The sequence below is a fragment of the Sorex araneus genome, chromosome 4, assembly GCF_027595985.1.
Source record: "Sorex araneus isolate mSorAra2 chromosome 4, mSorAra2.pri, whole genome shotgun sequence".
Classification (NCBI taxonomy): domain Eukaryota; kingdom Metazoa; phylum Chordata; class Mammalia; order Eulipotyphla; family Soricidae; genus Sorex; species Sorex araneus.
The window spans coordinates 36,940,794-36,962,412 of NC_073305.1; the positions used below are offsets into that span (position 1 = coordinate 36,940,794).

The 21,619-nt window shown below is 51.0% G+C and overlaps 1 protein-coding gene across 6 annotated transcripts in view; it reads right to left on the reverse strand.

Annotated features, from left to right (window-relative positions):
• SCN5A (sodium voltage-gated channel alpha subunit 5) overlaps positions 1–21,619 on the reverse strand; it is a 103,433-nt gene that overhangs the window by 44,703 nt on the left and 37,111 nt on the right. For all 6 annotated transcript variants that reach the window (XM_055136166.1, XM_004614569.3, XM_004614564.3 and 3 more), the window contains exons 7-14: positions 21,210–21,440; positions 20,009–20,072; positions 18,682–18,823; positions 18,080–18,277; positions 16,527–16,706; positions 15,680–16,051; positions 11,921–12,053; positions 10,927–11,165 (exon numbers count right to left, since the gene is read on the reverse strand). In XM_055136166.1, the coding sequence (XP_054992141.1) occupies positions 10,927–11,165; positions 11,921–12,053; positions 15,680–16,051; positions 16,527–16,706; positions 18,080–18,277; positions 18,682–18,823; positions 20,009–20,072; positions 21,210–21,440 (1,559 nt within the window). The remainder of the gene's footprint in view (positions 1–10,926; positions 11,166–11,920; positions 12,054–15,679; positions 16,052–16,526; positions 16,707–18,079; positions 18,278–18,681; positions 18,824–20,008; positions 20,073–21,209; positions 21,441–21,619) is intronic.

The following is a 21,619-nucleotide window of genomic DNA, read 5'->3' on the forward strand; positions in this document are numbered from 1 at the left end:
CAGAGCCAATGAACATTTTTAGAGATTCTGAGAGACTGCTATAAGATCTTTTAAAAGCAGGTTACACTGAGCCGGAGTGACCATACAGCAGATAGGGCGCTTGCCTTGCACGTGGCCGGCCTGGGTTCGATCCCGGGTATCCCATATGGTCGAACCAGGAGTAATTCCTGAGTGCAGAGCCAGGAGTAACACCTGCCCATTGTCAGGTGTGATCCAAAAAGCCAAAAAAAAAAGCAGGTTACACTGATCAGCTGCATATGACTATGTCCTGACAACCAAGCCATTAGTGGACACCATTGCCACCAACTGTCCAATCCAGAAACAAGGCTCCATTTCATTATTGTATTATTGGGTATTTATTTTATTTTTTAAAATTCATATTTTAAAAAATATGAATATTTTTATCATATTTCACATTGTTTTGAGCTTTATATAAATGAGTCATATAGTGTATGTGTTCTTCTTGGCAATTTATAAGATTTATCCATATTGGTAGATAGACAGATGTAATTTATGGTGTAGTTTTGATTATAGGAAGACACCAACATGTCGCCTATCTATTTTTCAATGGACAGATGGATATTTCCATTAATTCCAACTTTCTCTGATTACCACAGCTGCAGAGATCTTGAACACAGCTTCCTGTGTAGACAAGTGAGACTTGTGTAAGAAAACATGAATCTCTGAAACTATCTTCTAGGGCATGTGTTTCTTGGGTTTATTGGATACTGAACAATTGCTCCTGAAAGGGCTGTACCAAACCCACCATCTCATAAGTGTGAATCACACTTTTCACATCCTTGCCAACGCGCAGGGTTGGCTTTGATTGTCTTACGGCTGAGAAACAGCAAGTGAATGCTGCTTTAATTTGCACTCATCTGTGTTTCTTTTCATTTATCACTGTCTATATTTCTCTTCTCTGATTTGCCTGTTATTCCCTTTGTCCAGTGTTGTGGTTGTGTTTTTGTCACTGAGTTGTTCCCCTTTCCTTCCTGAAGTGTAAGTGTCCAATATCTATCGTGGAATTCATATCTTTCTAGTTTATTACTTTTTGTGACATCAGTTTCCAGTTTGTGGTAGTTTGATTATAGTATTTATTATTGGAAAGGTAACAGAAATTTAATATAGGTAAATTTAGAAAATTTTCCATTTTGTACTTTTTACATTGTTGAAGAAAGTCCAACCAGCCCATGATCTTAAATATTTTTCTTATTTTCATTCTAAAATGTTTAGATATTTGCCTTATCCTCATTTAGGCATTAAATCCATTTTTCCTAGCAATTAAATTAAAGACTATGGTGTGGGGTAGAGTTCTAAATTAATTTTCTTCCACCCGATAACCATTTTCCTCAGCATCATTTACTGAATAGACAATCCTTTTTCTACAGATTTATAAGGTCACTGCTCTCATTTAATGGGTCTCCAAATGTGCATTTCCTTTATTTTGAATTCTCAATTGCACCATACTGGTCCATTTTGTTATCACTGCACCATTTCTATAATGTTTTAATCACTATGGCATTATAATAGCACTCCAGCACTGTCGTCCCGTTGTTCATTGATTTGCTCGAGTGGGCACAAGTAACGTCTCCATTGTGAGACTTGTTACTGTTTTTGGCATATCGAATATGCCACGGGTAGCTTGCCAGGCCCTGCCGTGTGGGTGGGATACTCTCGGTAGCTTGCCGGGCTCTCCGAGAGGGATGGAGGAATCAAATCCAGGTTGGCCACGTGCAAGGCAAACACCCTACCCACTATCGCTCCAGTCCCACATGATTTTAGGGGGCTGAAGAGACAGTATAGCAGGTAAAGCTGTATGCGACTGACCCGGGTTCGATTCCTGGCACTGCATACTATCCCCCCTCCCCCACCCCAGTCCCCACAGGAGTCATTTCTGAGCACAGAGCCAGAAATAAGTCCTGAGCACTGTTGGGTGTGCCTCCAAAAAAAAAAAAAGAGCAAAAATGTATACTCAAATGACACTAAATTTTGAGGTTAATTTGGGAAGAACTGATATGCCTACAATTCAGAGACCTCTACTCAGGAGAACTGTGCCATCATGTCTCTCTCTTTTTGTTTTGTTCAACAGTTTTTACAATTTTCATATACAGTTTTATCAATCTTTACTACTACATTTATTCCTAGCTTGATATTGTCATATGTTAACTTAACTTACTCTATTTTTTTTTCAATGTCAGGGATCAAATTCAGGGCCTCACACACACACAAGGGAAGCGCTCTAAGGCTGAGCCACATCTCTGGCCCACTCTGATATCAACGGGGACTAGAAACACAATTAGTTTTGAGTTGTATTACACTCTCTTACAAATTCTGAATGGTCTCTCTTGGGTTATTTATGAAAGATACATTTAGGTCTCTTCTTCCTTCTTCTGCCTCTTTTCTTTTTGTTCTTTCCAAAAATCTTATGTTGATGAAGCACCATGAATTACAAAGTCATTCACAGTTGGTTTTTTTGACTACAGTGTTCCATCACCAATCCCACCACCAGTGTCAACTTAGGAAGGAGAAGGAAAGAAACAGAGTGAAGGGGAAGGAGAGAAGAGATAAATGAGAAGCAACGGGGACAGGGGTCAAGGGGACTCAGATAACGGGTGGTGTCAAGGATTGATAGAGCTAAATATTCTTTCTCTTTTCTTACCAGGTTGACAAGAGCCTCTGTTAAACTGAACTAGAAGCAAGGAGATTGGAACAGACAGCCCAGTGCTCTTGGGCAAGAGAACAGGATCTAGGTCCAGTGCCTGGCTCTGCCTCTGCTTACTCCCTATCATGGTTAATTCATCCCACTGACCCACGCCTCCCCTCCCTTTCAGTGAAATAGGGGTAACAATGCTAGAATCTCCTCTAGTGACTGCTAAAAAAATTAGGCGCTTATCAAGTGTAAGCTCTGATTACCATTAGCTCGCCGGTGTTTGATTCTGTTTTAGGGAGACAGTGTCCTGAGCAGTGAGGCCACTCCGGCTAATAGATGGCCACTCCGGCTAATAGATGGGTCGGAGGTTCAATGCTAAGGCCCAATAATATGGTGCTGCTAGGGCCCAGCAGGGTTACAGCCAATGGTATGAGCAGGGGAGGGGGTGGCATGTAGTATCAAGGATCAAACTCAGGTCCTTATGTCTCTAAGGGATGAGCTCCTGATGCTTAGTTATTTCCCCAGACTCATCACTTGTTGTTTTTTTTCCCTTGGATAGGGGAGTTGCTAAGCTTTGATGGTTAACTATGATATTAACTGCATATATTTTGCAGACCTTGATGCAATGTTTTAATTCTAGTTTGCTAAAAGTTCTTATCACAAGAATTTAATTTTATTGAGTGGCTTTTCCACATCTAAGGGAAGATCACATTTAAGTGGAATAAATCCAAGCTTATCATTAGGAGTTTTTAACTTTGATTTTTCTTAGTCATAAAATGATAGGTTTAGTTTGCTTGCAGTTTTTTCTCTTTTCTTTGTGGCATATTATTTTTGTAATTCATGTTTTTCTAGGAAGTTTTTATTTAGTCTACTCGAGGTGTATTCATGTTAGTTTACTTGCAATGTCCTAAGTATCATAATCTCGACTGTTTGTGTAGTTATGACCTTATTTTCATTCTGAATATGGTTTATGTATACCTCTTTTCTATTTTAGTTTTGCTAAACATTGTCTATTCGTCTTTCAAAGAATTTTCTTAAAAAAAGATTCCTTTCTGATGGAATCTTCTGGAGTCTTCTTCATTTTTTTTTTTGAGTTCATACTTTATCTCCTTCTAACGACCTGCATTGAATGCATGACTCATTCATTCACAACTTCTCTAGTAATGACACTGCAGGCTTTCCCTTTCAGTATTGCATTTGCTGCCGTTCAAATTCCCTTCATTCTCTTTCTATTTAGAGTCTTTATGATTTTTACTATGACACTTCATCAACGATGTAATCTGATGTATATCTTTAACATTTGAATTATATTGTTAAAAAAACCAACTCTGGGGACAGGATCTCGCATGCTTAGACTGGGCAGGGTCCTGAGTCTGAACCAGCACCCCCTCGGCCCCCTGAGCACTGCTGGCCGTTCCCTAGTGAGCCCCAGCACCGGATCCTGAGTACTGTCATGCCAGGATGAATGAAAGATTTTTTTTAAAAAGTTTTTTTTTTTTTGAAAGGGAACAGAGTGATCGTACAGCGGGTAGAGAGCCTGCCTTGCCAACCCAGCCAACCAGGTTCAACCCGGCATCTCATGCACAGAGCCAGGAATAATCCCTGAGCATCATCTAAAACATAACAAAAAAAGTTAAAAAAAAATTTTCTTTTGAAGGGTCTGGGATCAAACCCAGACCTCAGGACTGCAAGGCATCCTCAGCTGCAGCCCCTGCATACAGCCAGGAGTGGAGATGTCTCGCCCCCCACTCCCCCCACCCTGGCCCCCAGCACTTCTGGGTGTGGTCCCAATACAAATTTCTAACTTCACAGCAGATGGTCAGAGATGAAGTCTCCATGCCACCCTGTCCTCACTGCGCTGGCACTGAGACAGGAGACGCAGGGACTTTCTAAGTGTTCCCTCTGTGTTTTCCTTAATTGCCGGGTGCTAGGCTCTGCACAGTCATTAACTCCAGCTACTTGTTTCTTGTTATTCAGATTGTCTATGTCCTTGCTAATCTTTTGTTAGCATGACCCATCCATTATTGAGGGTGATTTCTTCCTCAGACTGTGGCCTCGTTAAATTTATCTTATTGTTTGCTGCACATATTTAGAAACTATGTAATTTGGTGTGTATAATCTTAGTCTTATTATATATGCCTGTAAATTGGTCCTCTGAGCTATATGTTTTAAACCTCTTTGTCCCTCAGTAATATGTTTTGCTTTAAAGTTTATTTTGATTGATATTAACATTATTCCATCAATTTTTTTTTAAATAGCATTTGCCTAGTATAACCGTTCTGTTTCTTTTTTCTTCAATCCCATTTGGGGATCTGATCTGTACGCTTAGAGTATCTCTTACAAAAGACATATTACTGAGTTGCATTTCTTTATGAAACTGACCACCTGTCTTTTTTACCAGTGACTTCAATCCATCTATTTATTGTGATTTTCAATTCATTGGGATTTATGTCTAGATCTTAATTTGTAGTTTTCCTTTAAAATTTCTTTTTGTTTCTTTTACTTTCTCCTTTCTCTCCTACTGGATTGAATTTTTAAAATTCTCTACCTTCCTCTCTCCTGGTTTGAAAATAAGACATTCCATTCCTATTCTGTCAGTGGTTACGAAAAGGTTTTAACACAAAGCTTGAGCTATGAAGGCTGAGTTAATTACTATCACATAGTGTTAAAGTTCTAAATACACTTTAGATTTCCAACTCCTGTCCCATGCCTACCTTATGCAATATTGCCCTCCAATATTTTAGTGCCTTCTTTTTTCATAACCTCAAATCAGCCATTGCTGTTATTGTTCTATACTGGAGTATTCGATATACTGGCATATTCAATATGCCAAAACCAGTAACAACAAGTCTCACAATGGAGACGTTACTGGTGCACACTTGAGCAAACTGATGAACAACAGGACACTGACAATGACAGTGATTGTTTTATACAGTTAATACCTGCCGAGTCTTTGTCACATTCTTACCTATTCCATAATCCACAATTTGTTTTCTGGATCTTTCCAGACCTAACTTCTGGAGCCATTTTACTTCTTTCTGAAACTACAAATATTTGTTGTTGTTTCAGAGTGACAGCCTGAGTTTTAAAACTCCTTTTTTTTTTGGCTTTTTTTTTTTTTTGAGGTCACACCTGGCAATGCTCAGTGGTTACTCCTGGCTCTGCACTCAGGAATCACTCCTGGCAGTCCTCAGGGGACCATATGGGATGCCAGGGATAAAACCCGGGTCGGCCGTGTGCAAGGCAAATGCCCTACCCGCTGTACTATTGCTCTGATCCCTGAGTTTTAGACTCTTAAGACTTCTTGTTGGTTAATTTGGTGGCTCCAGCTGTGCTCAGGTAGTCTGGGGGCCACATCCCATGATACTCAGTCAACTGAACTGGATAATTCAGTGCTGATGCCCAGTGATGCTGGAGGCCACAGGGACACATGGATAGTGCTTCAGTTTGTTTCCTTTAGGGCTGACTCCGGGGAAGGAAGGGTCTGACACTGCGGGTGGTGTCTGGGGGCATTATGACTACACCAATATATGGCAGTGCTGGAGGAAGCACGTGGTGCTGGGAACTGAACTCAGGACTTTGAACATGCCGTGCACGGGTGGGGCATGTACTCTCCCACTTTGAGATTATAACTCAACTGTCTCTGGATTCTAGTGACATTCTTTTGGACCTTATCATCACTAACTGAGGTTCTTTAGCAGGCAATTGCTTCTGTTCTGTTTTGTTTTCAAAGGGTCAAACCCAGTAATGCTCAGGGGTTAGTTACTCCTGCCTCTGCATGTAGGAATCACACCTGGTGATGGTCAGGGGCTTATAAGACCCCGGCTGGCCTGTATGCAAGGTAAGTGTCCTACCTTCTGTACCATCTCCTTGGCCCCCGTTTAATTTTTTAAAAAATTTTGGTTTTGGGCCACACCTAGTGATGCCCAGGGTTTACTCCTGGCTCTGCACTCAGAAATTACTCCTGGTGGTGCTCAAGGGGACCATATGGGATGCCAGGTATTGAACTTGGTCGGCTGCATGCAAAGCAAATACCCTTCCTGCCATACTATTGCTCTGGCCTGCAATCTCTCTTTTTGTGATTGCTTGATAATGTCTTTCATTTTAAAGTTCACACATTTTAGCATGGAATGTCCGGAAATATTTGCTTTTATTTATCCCACACAGGATATATTTTAATTCTGGTCTCCAAGGGCTAATAATTTCTCTTAAAATTCTCAGCCATTCTTTCTTTTTGGCCTCACTGTTTTCATTTTTGGAACTCTGATCAGCTGAAAGCATATGCATGACCCAATTCTTCCTACACAGCTTTTAACCTTTAGTTTATATTTTCTGCCTTTTCATATTTCTAACTTTCTATATTATATTCTGGGCTACTTTCTTAGAGTTAAACTTAATTAAATTTTCTCCTGGTACATGCTATTTGGTTTAGCATGCTATTTGATGTGTACATTGAGGTTTTAAACTCAGTGGTTCTCTTTTTCATTTCTAAAGATTTTATTTAATTCCTTTGCATATCTTATTCTTCAATTCATTCTTTTATATCTTAAGTTATTATAAACATTCTTATTTTTATCATCTCTATCAAACAGTTCTATTTTGTGGCATTCTTAACCGGATCAGCTTCTGTGTGTATGTGTGTGTGTGAATGTATGTGTGGGAGTGAGTCTGTGTGTGAATGTATGTGTGGGAGTGAGTCTGTGTGTGAATGTATGTGTGGGAGTGAGTCTGTGTGTGTGTATGTGTGTATGTGTGAGTGACTCTGTGTGCATGTGTGTGAATGTATGTTCTGGGAGTGACTGTGTGTATGTTTATGTGAGCAACTGTGTGCATGTGTGTGTGAATGTATGTGTGGGAGTGACTGTGTATGTACATGTGTGAGTGACTTGTGTGAGTGTGTGATCGTATGAAAGTAACTGTGTGTATGTGTATGTATGTATGAGTGGCTGTGTGAGTGTACAGGTGTATGCACTGCTCTTGTTCCTGGTGGAGTATTTCCTTGTATGTTTTGTAATTTGGGGAATCCAGTTTACCTTGGTTAAAAACTTCCAGGGAAGGTGACTGCCTTGCTCAGAGTTCCAAGATTTCATCCCAGAGTCACTCTATGAGTTAATTTATTGGGCATAGGTTCTAGAAAAATTCAATATAAGCCTGAACCTCAAATCTGTGTAAGACCAAGTTCCCAGGTTTTTCAGACGTTTCCTCCTCCCCTCCTTCGCCAAGGCTACACGGTGCCTGACCAGGTCCCAGCATGGTTTTCCCTCTGGTTCACCCCCGTTTCCCTGAATGGAGGGCCAGATTCTTGTTCCAAGGTACGCTCAACAATGTCTTACAACTGTGTCTTGTTTCTCTATCGGGTCACTGAGATCCAAGACGCAGATGACTGTCTGCAGCACCGGGACCCCAGGGTATTGCAGAAGCCGGTCATTTATTTACTGCTCTGTTTACTTGTGGGGGATGGAGAGACAAGCAGCATTTTAAGTAGTGCCTAGAAAACCCGAGGCCACTCCCAGGGATGTTCTGCCAACTGGGACGGCAGCTCAGTGACAGGTGCCAAGGATGCAGAGCCGTTCAGGTCCTGCAGTGCCGAGGCTCCCCAGGACAGCCAGCCAGCCCCGCAGTGCCCAGGGGACTCCAGAGCCACACCCAGCCGCTGTGTGAGAGGCCATGTGGTGTCGGGGTTACACTCAGGTCCTGAGGCCAGCAAAGGACGCATCCCTGAGCACTAAGCTATCTATCTCCCTGACCCCTATCTTTTGAAGTCCTTCTCTGTATCTGAAAGTTGGGGATGTCTGTGACTTTCTCATGAACTTTGTGACAGATGTCCAAAGAATGTGCCATATTTTAAAATGTTTCCCAGTTGTAGACTTTTCAGGGTTTTTTTTTTTTGTCTGTAATATTGCTAAGAACAGAAGTTTCATTTGCCTATTTCCTTTGATAATAAGATCAGCAGAGCTTTCGTTAAATCTACTGATCTCCTTTATAGGCTGTGTCTTAGCGACCTGCTTAGAAAGAATATTTTCCTGGGCTAGAGAAAGAGCTCAACAGGGGCATACATGCTTTGCATATGGGAGGCCCAGGTCCGATCTCTGATACCACAAGAACCATAAGAAGTAACCCCCAGCACAGAACCAGGAGCAACTCCTGAGCAACGCTGGGTGTGGGCCTCCTCAAAAAAAAGAAAGAAAAAAAGAAAGAAAGAAAGAAAGAAAGAAAGAAAGAAAGAAAGAAAGAAAGAAAGAAAGAAAGAAAGAAAGAAGCGGAAGAGGATAAGGGGCTTTTCTCATGCCAATATTATTTATACACACTTCTCCTTTTGGTCTTGTTTCTTCACATTTAACATTTAAATCATATAGATGATGTATATAGCACTATAGCACTGTCATCCGGTTGTTCATCAATTTGCTCGAGTGGGCACCAGTAATGTCTCCATTGTGAGACTTGTCGTTACCGTTTTTGGCATATCGAATATGCCATGGGTAGCTTGCCAGGCTCTGCCGTGTGGGCAGGATACTCTTGGTAGCTTGCCGGGCTCTCCGAGAGGGACAGAGGAATTGAACCCGGGTTGGGCATGTGCAAGGCAAACACCCTACCCGCTGTGCTATCACTCCACTCCAGATGAAGCATATACAAGTATTAATTATAAGACAATTAACATCTTCCATGATAGCACTAAAGCTTTCCAAACAGAACAAAATATGACTAACATCCAACTGTAAGGCCTATTCCTAACAACCAAACCCCTAGTGAATGTCTCCGAGGTTCAGTCACCTCTTAAGGGCCCAGTGACACCCCCAGTGTTTGGTCACCTTGACTTGCTGCTCATCTAACCCAACGGCCACATTCCAATAAAACCACCTTCTCCCAGAAGCCGTATAGCCACTGTCTGGAGACCTGACAGCAAGGCAGCCCCGACAGTGGTGAGACGGAGACAGACTGAGCCAGCCACCCCTTCTGTGAGCAAACAGAAGTCAATACAGAAAATAGCAGAATTACAGCAAAGTGGACTCATAGTTAGGAAAGAAAGAAAAAAAGTCAGGACAAACCCTGTAAAGAACTATCGCGCTATCTAGAGTCTGTCTATGGAAAGCTGCACGAGAAGGCAGAACTCACGGCGCGGTCTGGGAAAATTGCTGGCCAGGGTGTGAAGGCCGGTCTGCTGTGTGTCTGGGCCCCAAACAGGGCTGGGTCTTCGGGAAGAAAAAGTGTGGATCAAATGACCTCTCTCTCCACCTAAACTTAAGAATGACCTTTTAGAGACCAGTCTACTCCTCTATCCAGTCCATCCCTGGGACCCTCTGCATTTACCTGCGCAGAACCAGTAGGGTCCTGCCACTCAGAGACATGAGACAGAAGCCATATGTCCAGTTTTGCCTGGACAAATGACACCTGTCGGGGCTCAGTTTCCCCATCTTTATAGAGAAGAAGTAGGCTTAGGTTTGACCAAGAATAAAAATCAGAACCCAGACATTTGACTTCCAAGGATAGTCTCTTCAAGAACAATAATAATAACCACAGCTATCATTCATTTTGAACGTCTTTTGTTTATCAAACTAAGCCAAGCATATTACACGCATTATCTTATTCAGTCCTCATTAGCTTCCTATGAGGTTAGTACTGTCATACTAATTTTATGTTTATTAAATTCAACAAATACTTATTGTGCCAATTACTGAGACTAAGTAATTTGTTTGAGGTCACATAGTAAGAGATGAGTCAGAATTCAAATCTTCTCTGTATGATTTAGTCACCACACTCAGCTAAACATTCATCATCCATCCATCCATCCATCCATCCATCCATCCATCCATCTACCATCCATTCATTTTTTCATATATCCATCCATCATCTATCTTCCCACCCCACCCCACCCATTCATATCTCTATCCTCCCCACCCTCCTCTTCTCCATCTAGCCATCCATCCTCTTCCCTATCCAATAAACAGGAACGCTCAGCTATGCAAGCAAGTCTGTAAGAGAATCGTATGACTTTCTGCACACTCTCTCCTCCTCCATCTAATGGCCAAATCTCACACCCTACATTTTTAAGGCTCACCCCACTCACTGGTTTTTGTAGCCTCTGTACCTTTTCACTAACTTTATCCCTAATATCTCACTCCCAACTGTGTCTCTCTGCTCCTTAAGACCTGATCCCGAGATTCCCTTCTCCGTGATGTCTTCCATGAGGAGTCTCACCTTCAGAAGATCTTTCTGTGCTCCCCGTTCCTCCTTCCTTACCCAGGGAGGCAGTACCATGCTGCTCAAGCGGCCCTTACCAGATTTCCGACTTGCAGCATCTCCTCAAACTCGGTTGTCATGTTGTAGTGCTCGAGTGCCATGAAGAGAGTGTTGAGCACGATGCACATGGTGATGGTGAGGTCGGCAAATGGGTCCATGACCATGAACTTCACTTTCTGCTTGATGGACAGCCAGAATGGGCAGCAATCCCAGATCAGGTAGCGCTGGGCAAAGCGGTTCCAACAAGGCGGACATTTGCGGTGAGATTCCTCCAACTCTGGAGGGAAAGAGAGAGAAGGTCTGACTGACTGGCTCCCGGTAAAAGCTCCGGATTACCTAGGGAGATGGCAGGGCTGTTGCTGAAGGAGAGGGGGACAGAGAGAGGGGGCAGGAAACGCAAAGTGAACGGGCAGCCTGTGTCCTGGCTTCTGACTGTGGAAATGTCAAGAGCAGCCCACAGGGGTGGAAGGCAGGAAGGATGTGGGAGAAAACCAGTGGCAGGACAGATGTGGACGTGTTAAGACAGATATGGGGGTTGCAGTAGGGAGGGGACTGAGACAGGCTAGAAAAGGTGCGGATCCACGTGGGATGAGAAGGAATAAGATGGAGGCTATGGTGCCATGGTCAGACTGAGATGGATGTGGTATTTCCTGGGGTGGAGTTGGCTGGGACAGGAGTCGGATGCAGGGAAGGGCCAGGAATAGGCTAGCACAGGCGTGTGTGAGGCAAGCTTGTCCTGGTGGACAGGGCGTGCATGTGAGAGGACAGGATGAGACACATAAACACAGTGATGGCCAAGACAGAAGCGGAACATGGGGAAGGAACACAGGCATGGCCCCTGTGGGTGGCTAGGGAGCAACTATCGCAAAGGAACGCGGACATTTACGACGGGGCGGGGGGGAACTAAGACGTAAGATTCTGGTGGCTGTGGATGTTCAAGGCAGGTGGATCAGCTGCGGATGTCAAGCTAAGTCTAGACCGGAAGCGGGAGTTCTGGGTGTTTCTGGGGAGGCGTGTGTGGGTGGTACTGACCTTCCAGCGCACTGGTGAGCACGCTGACTGCGCTCAGGGCCCGCTGCCGCTCCGTTGGCCCCTCGAAGCCGTCCATGAGCGGAATTTGAGGGGTGAGCATCTGGGGCCTGCCCGGCTCCTCCGAAGGCGTTGTCTGGGTGCAACCGAGAGAGACAGGTCAGCCTGGGACAGGGCTCCTGCTGGCCCAGAGTCAGACCCCGGGGCCACAGCGCGCAGGAGTCTCAAAGGGACACTGTTTCTGAGCTCCTCTGCTCCAACTCTCTCCCTGCTAGCCCTCTCTGATCCTCTCACAAATCACCCCTTTTCTTGCTTTTCTTGCTCACCACCTCGCGTCAGCGGGGAGGGAGGAGAGGAAGCTCCAAGCAGCAGATGCTGCTCTATGCATCAGAACATGCAAAGACAGTCTGGGAGTTTCCAGGGACCCCAAACTCCCTGGAGCCAAGAGTGTAAAGAAGCTGAAAATTCCTCATGATCTAAGTGACAGGAAGAGAAGTATAGCGCATAATGCTTAATGCTTACTCCTGGCTCTGGCTCAGGGAACACTCCTGGCGATGCTCAGGAGACCATAATGTGGTGTCAGGGGCTGAATCGAGGTCATCCACACCCAAGGCGAGTAACATAACTCCCTATACTAGCTCTCGAACCCCTCAACGTAAGGATCCCGAGCACCTCCCCCGCCCCAGCACAGGACCCTGGGTGCTACTGGAACACAGTCTCTCTGACCATAAGCACTGCCTGGCACTCCAGGTGACTGGACGGATCCTGGTTGGCTGGATGCATCTTTGGGAAGCAGAAGGCTTGTGCTCAGACTGGCTCTGAGCCTCACTTGCTAGCTAGACATTGAAAATGAGGGTGAACGTTCAGCACGGGAAGAAGGATGGCGGATCAGTGTCCATCCCCTCGCCACTGGGCTTTCTCTGACAAAGGGCAAAGTGGATTTACCACTCTCTTCCCTACCACTCTCACATTGGCCTAAATGAGACTGAGTGTCCTCAGAGACAGCCCTGCTGCTGGCTGGCTAAGCCCCGACGATGTGCCAGCCTCCGTTTCCAGACTAGACCCGGGCAGCCGTGCCTTGTGGGGCCCGGCGGAAGCAGCGAAGGCATTCCCAGGAGCTCAGGGCCTGCTAATCTCTTTAACTTTTTTTGAATGTCTCCATCTTGCTCTGCTAATTCCCTTAACTTTGCAAATGACCCCCTTGGCCTGTTAATCCCTTTAAGGGTTACAAATGGGCCCCAAAGCAGTGAGAATGGGTGAAGTCAGAGTTCCCGTAATGAGGTGTTTGAACTTGGATTCCTCCCGACATATGCTGTGCAAGGAGATGATTTTCTCCCTAATGAGATTAGGAAATTCTATTAGCTTTCCAGGCGGCCGGCCTGATTCCACAAGGCCGCACTCCAGGGCTGGCCTGCAGGGCCGCTGCAGGCTCTGGGACCCAGTACTCGCGGGAAGCCAGGCACCCACGCCCAGGTGCCGGCCAGCGGGGGCTCCCAGACCCACCAGAAGCTGTATTTTGTCCATCACATGTTTCCAGGACCCTTTTTGGGACTCCCCACTCCGGGGAGGATAAGGGCCCCAGAGACTCTGCATTGAACCGCAGAAACCTCTACCATTTCCTGCCTGGTGATAGCTATAATGGATCATAATAATAGTTACTGGGTATGGGCAGTACTGATCTGAGTACTGCTCTGACCTGGGCAGGTCAGAGAACTCTTTTACAGCCCTCACTGCAGCCTGCTGGCATGAATATTTGATTCTCCTAAATAGGGGGCAGGTCCAGAGATGACCCAGAGCAGTGGCCTTGGTGCTCAGCCTGGTAGTGGTGTATAGGCCTCGCAAATTGGTGCTCAGGCCCCAGGGCAGGTGGGATGCATGTGGTACCAGGGATCAAGCTCAGGGTTCTTGCACACGCCTGGCATGTGACCTTTCCCTTAGCCTGTTGCCCTTGCCTCATGGATATTTATCTTATTCCCACTTTACAGAGGGGGTAAGTCAAGGCATAGAGAAATAAACAAACATCTCTCGGACCCACAGTGTGAGTGTCTAAGCGGGAGCAGGACAGCAGCCTACTTTGCCATGAAGCCCACCTTTGTCCTCCTGACCGGGTCCCCATTCTGCTGCAACCTTGGGGGCCTCTCCTGGCTCCCTGTAGGCCTTGCGGTCTGAGCCACAGGTCACCCTTTCCCTCATGAGCAGCTCCAGGCACTACTGGTCAGTCTGAGTGGGGTCAGGGTTCTGAGTGCTGAGGCTGCTGGCCTTTTGCAATGTGGCCTGTCTCTATGGACAGCGAGTACAACTGCATTCTTCCGCTAAGAGGCAGGGTGATCTTCTGCCCCAGGGCCTTTGCACTTGCACCCCCAACCTAGCACACATTTGGCCCACAATAATGTCTTATTAAGGTACCATCACGCCCCTGAATGCTGGCACACTGAGCATGGCTGCTTCACCCAGACTTGCTCATGGATCCTGTGATCATCCCCCAAAAAGTGTTTTTATTTCACTGAGGCACAGAGAAATAAAAGTTACTTGTTGCTCTACTTGGTCAGTTTCCAAGCTGTGGAGTAATCCTCCTGGTACTTATCTCTACTACTCTTGGGTGCCAGTCTCCCACTCTGTTACTTTATATTCTACAGATGAGTACGATCTTTCTATGTCTCTCTCTCTTTATGACTCATTTCACTCAACATGATACTTTCCATATTGATCCACCTATATGCAAATTTCATGACTTCATCATTTCTGACAGCTGCATAGTATTCCATTGTGGAGGGATAGGTAAAGGATCACTGACTGAAGTGCAAACACGAAAGTTCATAAGCTTGTAACTGTACCTCATGGTGATTCACTAATAAAAAAATTTTTTTTAAAAAGTTGTTGCTTATTTACGGCCACCCCGCAGGGGAGCTGTGCCCTGGGATTCAGTCAGGATTCAGTCGGCACCTTAGGGGCTCAGCCTCTTCCCCACACACCTCCGTGTTCCTGCAGGCACTTAGCTCTTCCCGAACGGGGGTCCCCTGGCCCCCTTCCCTGCCTTTCTTCTCCTCCGACACCACTTTGGACCTAGTAGCTTACTGGCATTGTAAAGCCCTGGGATAACCCAGACTTGGTGAATGATTGTCGCTTCCTTCTGTCTCTGGGCTTTTCCTCAGGAAGCCCCCCCACGCCCCCCAACATGCCCAGGTTCCAGCAGCTTGGCAGGGGAAACCCTGGCACACACAGGGACTCCCCCAGGGGATCTCCATGGCCTGGCCTGGCCAGATGCTGGGTATTTATTTGGGGGAGTCTCCCAGGCAATGTTCAGAAGCTGGGGGGACCCCTGCAGAGGTACTCCGCCACCCGGGCCTGGCAGCTGAATGCTTGGGCTCAGTGATGTGATGCTGCTTGGGTCAAGCAGTGCTGGGGGCCACCAGGGCCATGCTGGCAGTACTTGGGGGCCACAGCACTGTACCCGGAAATGCTCCGGGGCCTCTCCAGGGTGACACCTAGAGTTGCTCAGGGGTCTGTGCAATGCTGGGGACGGAAGTTGGGGGCCGGCACATGAGGGGCGTGTACTCCAGCCCTCTGCGCGCTCTCCCTGGCCCTAACAATCCGGCTGTGCTCACGGTCTGTCACCGTTCCATTTCCTTCTTGCTCGGGTTCAGGCCTGTGCGCCCGCCCCAGGGCAGGCTCGCGCTGGCAGAGGCCAGCCTGCAGTAGGTGCTCAGTAAATAGCAGGCGAGGGTCTGAGGGACCCGGCGCAGCATCCCGGGGCTGGCTCACCGTGTCTGGGGGACGCTCCAGCATCATAGGGCGGAGGAGGCGGCTCCCCAGGGAGGTGGCGTCAGCATCGCCGGCCCCCAGCAAGGAGACCACCCCGTTGCAATCCACGGTGCTGTTCCTTTTGCCGTTGAGGACATGGCCGGGAGTGGAGGCCCCAGGACTCGGCTGTCCCTGGGTGCTGGGCCGGCGCAGGGGCCAGGGCACTGGCAGGGACATGCGGTGGCTCTCGCTGTCCCCGGCCGTGCTGTTTTCATCGTCAGCGAAGTCGGTCTCAGAACCCAGGTCTCGCCGGCGGAAGGTGAAGATGCTCCCGCGGCTGGAGCGTGGCTTCACCGAGGTTCTGCTGAGGCCGTGGGTGAGGCTGAGCCGGTTCTGGGGGGCACAGGACCAGAGTGGGAGCTCAGTGAGCGCCCCTCTGGCTTCTTGGTGCAGGGAGGCGTTAGGCGGGCCCCATAGGAAGGGACGGGTGGAGCTGCGGGCTGATCAGGGAAGGGGAGAAGGACTAGCGGCTATCCTGCACCTGTGGGGTCCCCGCACCCCGAAAGCCCATTCTCAGAACTGGGAGAAGGGGCTTGGACAGGAGCAGGGAGGGCCAGCCAAGCCCCTTACTCATCTGGGAGGCCCCGGCTATCTCTGCCAGGGTGTCCCCCCGTCCCAGTGCGGGTTGAGGGTAGCCTGACACTCGGGCCTACCCCAGCCCTGGGCCCTAGAAGGGCCTGGGGGAGCAGAAGAGCTGGCAGGGGGCTCATGCAGGTCCTCCCTGGGGCACAGCTCTGGGGCTGCTGTTGTGCCCAGCCCCTCCGCGGCCAGGTCCAGGTGACAGGGCCAGAACCACCCTGGGCATTACCAGCGCTCTGGGGCCATCCTCCGAGTCGGACTTGGGGAACCTGTCATCCCCTCCCTCCTCCGTGCCGGAAGACATTCGTTTTCTCCTCTTGCTCCTTCTCTCGTGCGCGATCACTGGGGCCAACGGGGACATCTCCAGGGAGCTGCGAGACACGGTGTCCACACCCCGGATGGTGAGGGCCTGGAGAGGGAGGCAGGACGGGGTGTCACCGAGAGTGTGTGCACCTGCAAGGCTGAGGGTCTCGAGTATCCCGAGAGCCAGTGTGGCGCAGGCTGCCGAGGAGCTCAGACTGAGGGGGGGAGGGGGGAGAGGGAAGCCAACAGTGGGGCGGAGCTAGGGGGACTCCTGGGCGCAGAGGGGGCGGCAACCAGAAGGCAAGCATTCTTTTAGACGGTTCTTCTGAAACCCAGTGCCAGGGAAGGTGCCTGGGCAGGGAGAAGGAAGCGGAGGCCAAAGGCCTGGTCTCCTAGGGCTCACTCTGATCTCCAGTGTGAGGGGCTGTGGGGTACGGGCAACAGCAGCAGGATATCCTGTTTATTTGTTCAGGGGAAACACCTGGATAAGCTCAGGGCTCACTCCTGGCTCTGTGCTCAGGGGTCACTCCAGATGGTGTTCAGGGGACCAGATGGGGTACCGGGGATCAAATCGAGGCCAGTTGCTGTATGCAAGGCAAGTGTCTCCCCCCCCCTGCACTATTGCTCCAGCCTCAGGACTGACATTCCGGGCTGCCCGAGGCTCCAACCGTGGGCCTTCCTCACTAGTCCCAAGGGCATCCCCGGAGCAGGCAAAGCAGGGCCCATGACGTGAGGGTCTCTCAGTCGCCACGCACCACACTCACAGGGCCCACCTTGGCAATTTTACCCAGCAGGAACCTACTACAGGCCTTGTTTGCACCCAGCAGGGAGTAAATTTTTATCTATACGGTAGACGCCATACTCACAGACACCAGCCTTACCCAGCACACACCAGTCTTACCCAGCAAACAGCCTGCTCGCCGACACCAGCTGTACCCAGCAGGTAACCTGCTCACAGCACCGGCCTTACCAGCACACACCAGCCCTCCCAGCATGCACCCTGCTCACGGGACCAGCCTTCCCAGCATGCACTCTGCTCACATGTACCAGATTTACCCAGCATGCACCCTGCTCACAGACACCAGCCTTCCCAGCATGCACTCTGTTCACATGTACCAGATTTACCCAGCATGCACCCTGCTCACAGGCACCAGCTTTCCCAGCATGCACTCTGCTCACATGTACCAGATTTACCCAGCATGCACCCTGCTCACAGGCACCAGCCTTCCCAGCATGCACTCTGCTCACATGTACCAGATTTACCCAGCATGCACCCTGCTCACAGGCACCAGCCTTCCCAGCATGCACTTTGCTCACATGTACCAGATTTACCCAGCATGCACCCTGCTCAGAGGCACCAGCCTTCCCCAGCACACACCCTGCCAGGCACCAGCCTTCCCCAGCTTGCACCCTGCTCACAGGCACCCACAGTCAGGTGAAGGCTCCATCTGGAGGCTCCTTGGTGCAGTGCTCACCCACCTCGTGCTCCTTCTTGAGCATCTCCATGGCTTCCTGGAAGCGCTTTTCCTTCTCCTCGGTCTCTGCGATGGTGGCTTGGTTTTGCTCCTCGTAGGCCATGGCGACCACGGCCAGGATGAGGTTCACCAGGTAGAAAGAGCCCAGGAAGATGACAAGCATGAAGAAGATCATGTAGATCTTTCCTGCAGACCTCAGCGTCTGGGGGGCCGGGAGAAGAAGTCACCGTCACTGGGCCCGCTCTGCGTCAGAGTCAGGCACCTGCGGGTGCCCACAGTCTGGCCGGGACAGAGGCACCCGGGCACAGCGAAGGGAGGGGAGAGCACGTCCAGCTCCTGAGGGAAGTGCTCAAACCCCGCCACAGCGGGGGAGACTAGTCCTTCCCAGGGGCTGCAGGAGCCCCCAGAGCAGAGAGTGTCCAGGAAACAGTGCCGGCTCCTGGGCCCCCGGGAGACGCGCATTCCTCTGCTGGCTGAGTGTCCTGTTCGCCAGCTGCAGGGTTCCTGTTCCCTCCCCACTCAGCCCTGGCCATGGAGAAACTACGGAGGCCTCTTCCCGCTGGGCACTTGCACCCCCCGAGCCCGGCCTGGCGGGCACCCACACACCTGCTGGTAGAGGCGCTCCCAGCAGTCCTGCGTCATCAGGCGGAAGAGCGCAAGGAAGGCCCAGGCGAAGGAGTCGAAGCTGGTGTAGCCGTGGTCGGGGTTCTGGCCGGCCTTCAGGCAGCGAGAGCCCTCGGGACACGTCCTGCGGCCAGAGATGCATGCTCTGTCCCCTGTGCGAGGGGTCCTCTGGCCCTGGGACCCTCCTGGGCCTGATGGGTCTCCCTGGGCAGCCCAGTGCTGAGGTGCATGAGGTCGCGTGACACACACCCAGTGCTACACACGGGCCCTCGGCGACTCCTCTGGTGCCTGCATCGTCCTCCTTGTACCCCGACCCACGGGGCACCATCCCAGCACCTACTGGAGACCCCCCACCGAGAGGAAGGCTGGCCACCCCCATGGGGAGCTGAGTGCGGGCAGCAGGGGCTGGGCTGAGCTCAGCAGGATGAATGAATGAGGCCCAGGATGCAGGGCAGAGACCGCGCCAGGGGTTGAGGGATGGCTGTGGGGTAAAGGCAGGGGTCTGGCCCCGTGTGAAGAACGCGCCCAGTCACAGGAGTGCACGCACGGCACACGAGGGAGATCCAGCCTGCCTGTCTGTGGGGGGTCAGCCCGTACAGGCATGTGTGCGAGTGTGCGTGCGTGCATGTGTGTGTGTGTGCATGTGTGTACATGTGTGTGTTTGTGTGTGTGTGCGTGTGTATGTGTGTGTGCATGTGCCTGTATGTGTGAGTGTATATGTGAGTGCACATGTGAGTGCACATGTGTGTGTGAGCGGGGGTGTGGGGAGGAGAGGGAGGAAAAGAGACACAGAGGGAGAGAGTAGGTGGAGGGGAGAGAGGGGGGGAGGGAAGGAGAGATGGGGGAAGAGAAACAGGGCCGTGGGACGACTGGGGACAATCCCCCCAGCTGCAGAAAGGGCTCTGGGACAGGCCGAGGAGGGTGAGGCTGTGTGCCCTCGCTCCCAGCTTGTGGCGCTGGAACCCTGAGCTCGTGTATGCCAGGGCATCTGGGACCAGGCTGGCGGTTGGCCCAGGTCTTGCCAGCTCGCTGGCTGTGGAGGCAGCCTGGCTGCGGGGGAGATGGTCCTCACCCCTGACCCGTGGCCCTGAGTGGGTGGGCCGGATGGTGGCCTCCGGAAGGGCGCTCACCCTGGGATGGGGGTGGGGTGGGGCCTGCAGGACCCCCTCCGGCTGGGCAGGCTGCCAGGGTCTGGCCGAGGAAGGCCCAGCAGTTCTGGGGCCAGGGGCAGCGTGGCAGGGGGGCACCAGTGAGCGCACAGGGGGCCGCCCTGGCTGGGCAGGTGGTCCTGGGGGTGGGTGCCACGTACCCGGCGTCCGAGCTGTTCCCACACAGTAGCACGTCCAAGGTCCCTTCCTTCAGAATGTAGTTCTCTGGAGAGAAATGTCCCAGGTGAGCGGCCCAAACACCTGGGCTCCCACCTAGTGGCATCCCTTGGGATTCGCTCCTCTCCGCCGACCCTGCCCTGGCCGCTGGCCTCTGCCCATGCAAGTCCCAGGCGTCCCCAAGGCTTCCTTCCGCTCTCCCTCAGAGGTATGGAGACACAGGACACTCTCAGGGGGAGCTTTGCACCCCACCCTTCAAGGTCTCATGGGGTCCTGGCGGTGGGGGCCTAGGTGGTGGGGGTCCAGCTTAGCTGCCGAGTCCCCGTATGGCCGGTGACTGGCCGGGGCCCATATCCTCACACAAGTTCTAAATTCAGGTCTGGGGAGGCGGGGGGAGCTGCATCAGAGGAGACTCCAACCCCCCCCCCCCCGTCTACTTTGCTTTCAGGCACAAGCCCACCATGCCAAGCACCGGCCAGGTGTGGTGAGGACCTCCGGAAGCTGCCCCGCACTCACGGGGTGAGCGCCAGAGCCTTCCCGGGAGGCTCAGCACACGGTGTGGCATCGGAACACAGTCAGACCACAAGCGAGTCCACACATGGACGGCCCCACCCTGCCTCTGCGGCCACAGCTGGTCTACACCAGCCACCCGCACTCCGCACGGCCCGCCAGGTCCCGGGGCCCCAAACCTGGCCTGGCACCAGAGTCGCTTGGCACACAGGGCGATGGACATATTCAGAGATGGGAGAGTTTAAAAAAAAAAAGTCGGGACAGGACAAAGAGGGGCGCTCCTGGCCTTCTCCCGACGGGGAGTTAGTTCTACCTACCCTACCCCCTTCCCTGGTGGGGAAGGTGGAGTCACCCAAGAAACCCCAGAGCTAAACTGTTGCGGCCTGGAGCCTCTTTAGAGCTGCCCCTCCCCCATCACCCCTCCCACCTAACTCTCCCCACCAGCGACTGAGTGCTCGGCACCAGGCTCAGTTCTGCCTCTATGGGTCACAGCTGCCCCTCCCCCATCTCGCCCTCCTCTCATCTCGCCCCATCCTTCCTGGGAACCGAGGTGGGCAGGAGCCAACAGCAGGGCCTCTCAGGGGGATGAGGGGCCCTGGAGCCGGCGGGGGGGGCTGCCCTACCCCCAGAGCCCGCCCAGCGCCCTGCGCCCCGGGCTGCAGCGTGAGCGGGCACCTGAGCTGTTGAGGTAGAGGTCCAGCGACTCCCAGATGCGGCCGTTGGCCTCCACGGAGCCGTTGGTGTCGTTGAGCAGCGTGAAGTTGCGCACGCACTTGTGCCGGAGGTTGCCCATGAAGAGCTGCAGGCCGATGAGGGCAAAGACGCTGAGGCAGAAGACGGTGAGAACCATGACGTCGGCCAGCTTCTTCACGGACTGGATCAGGGCCCCCACGATGGTCTTCAGGCCTGGGGGAGGGCAGGAGGTGGCAGGGTCACCCCAGGCTCTGGCTGCCCCCTTCCCGGGGATGGGGCCGCCGGGGCAGCCCCGGGTCCAGGCGGGCCACGACATGAGGGGGGCGGGGGGGTTAGAGTGAGGGAGACCTCGCTAGCTGGGGCGTTTCAGGCCAGAGCCCTCCCTGGCTTCC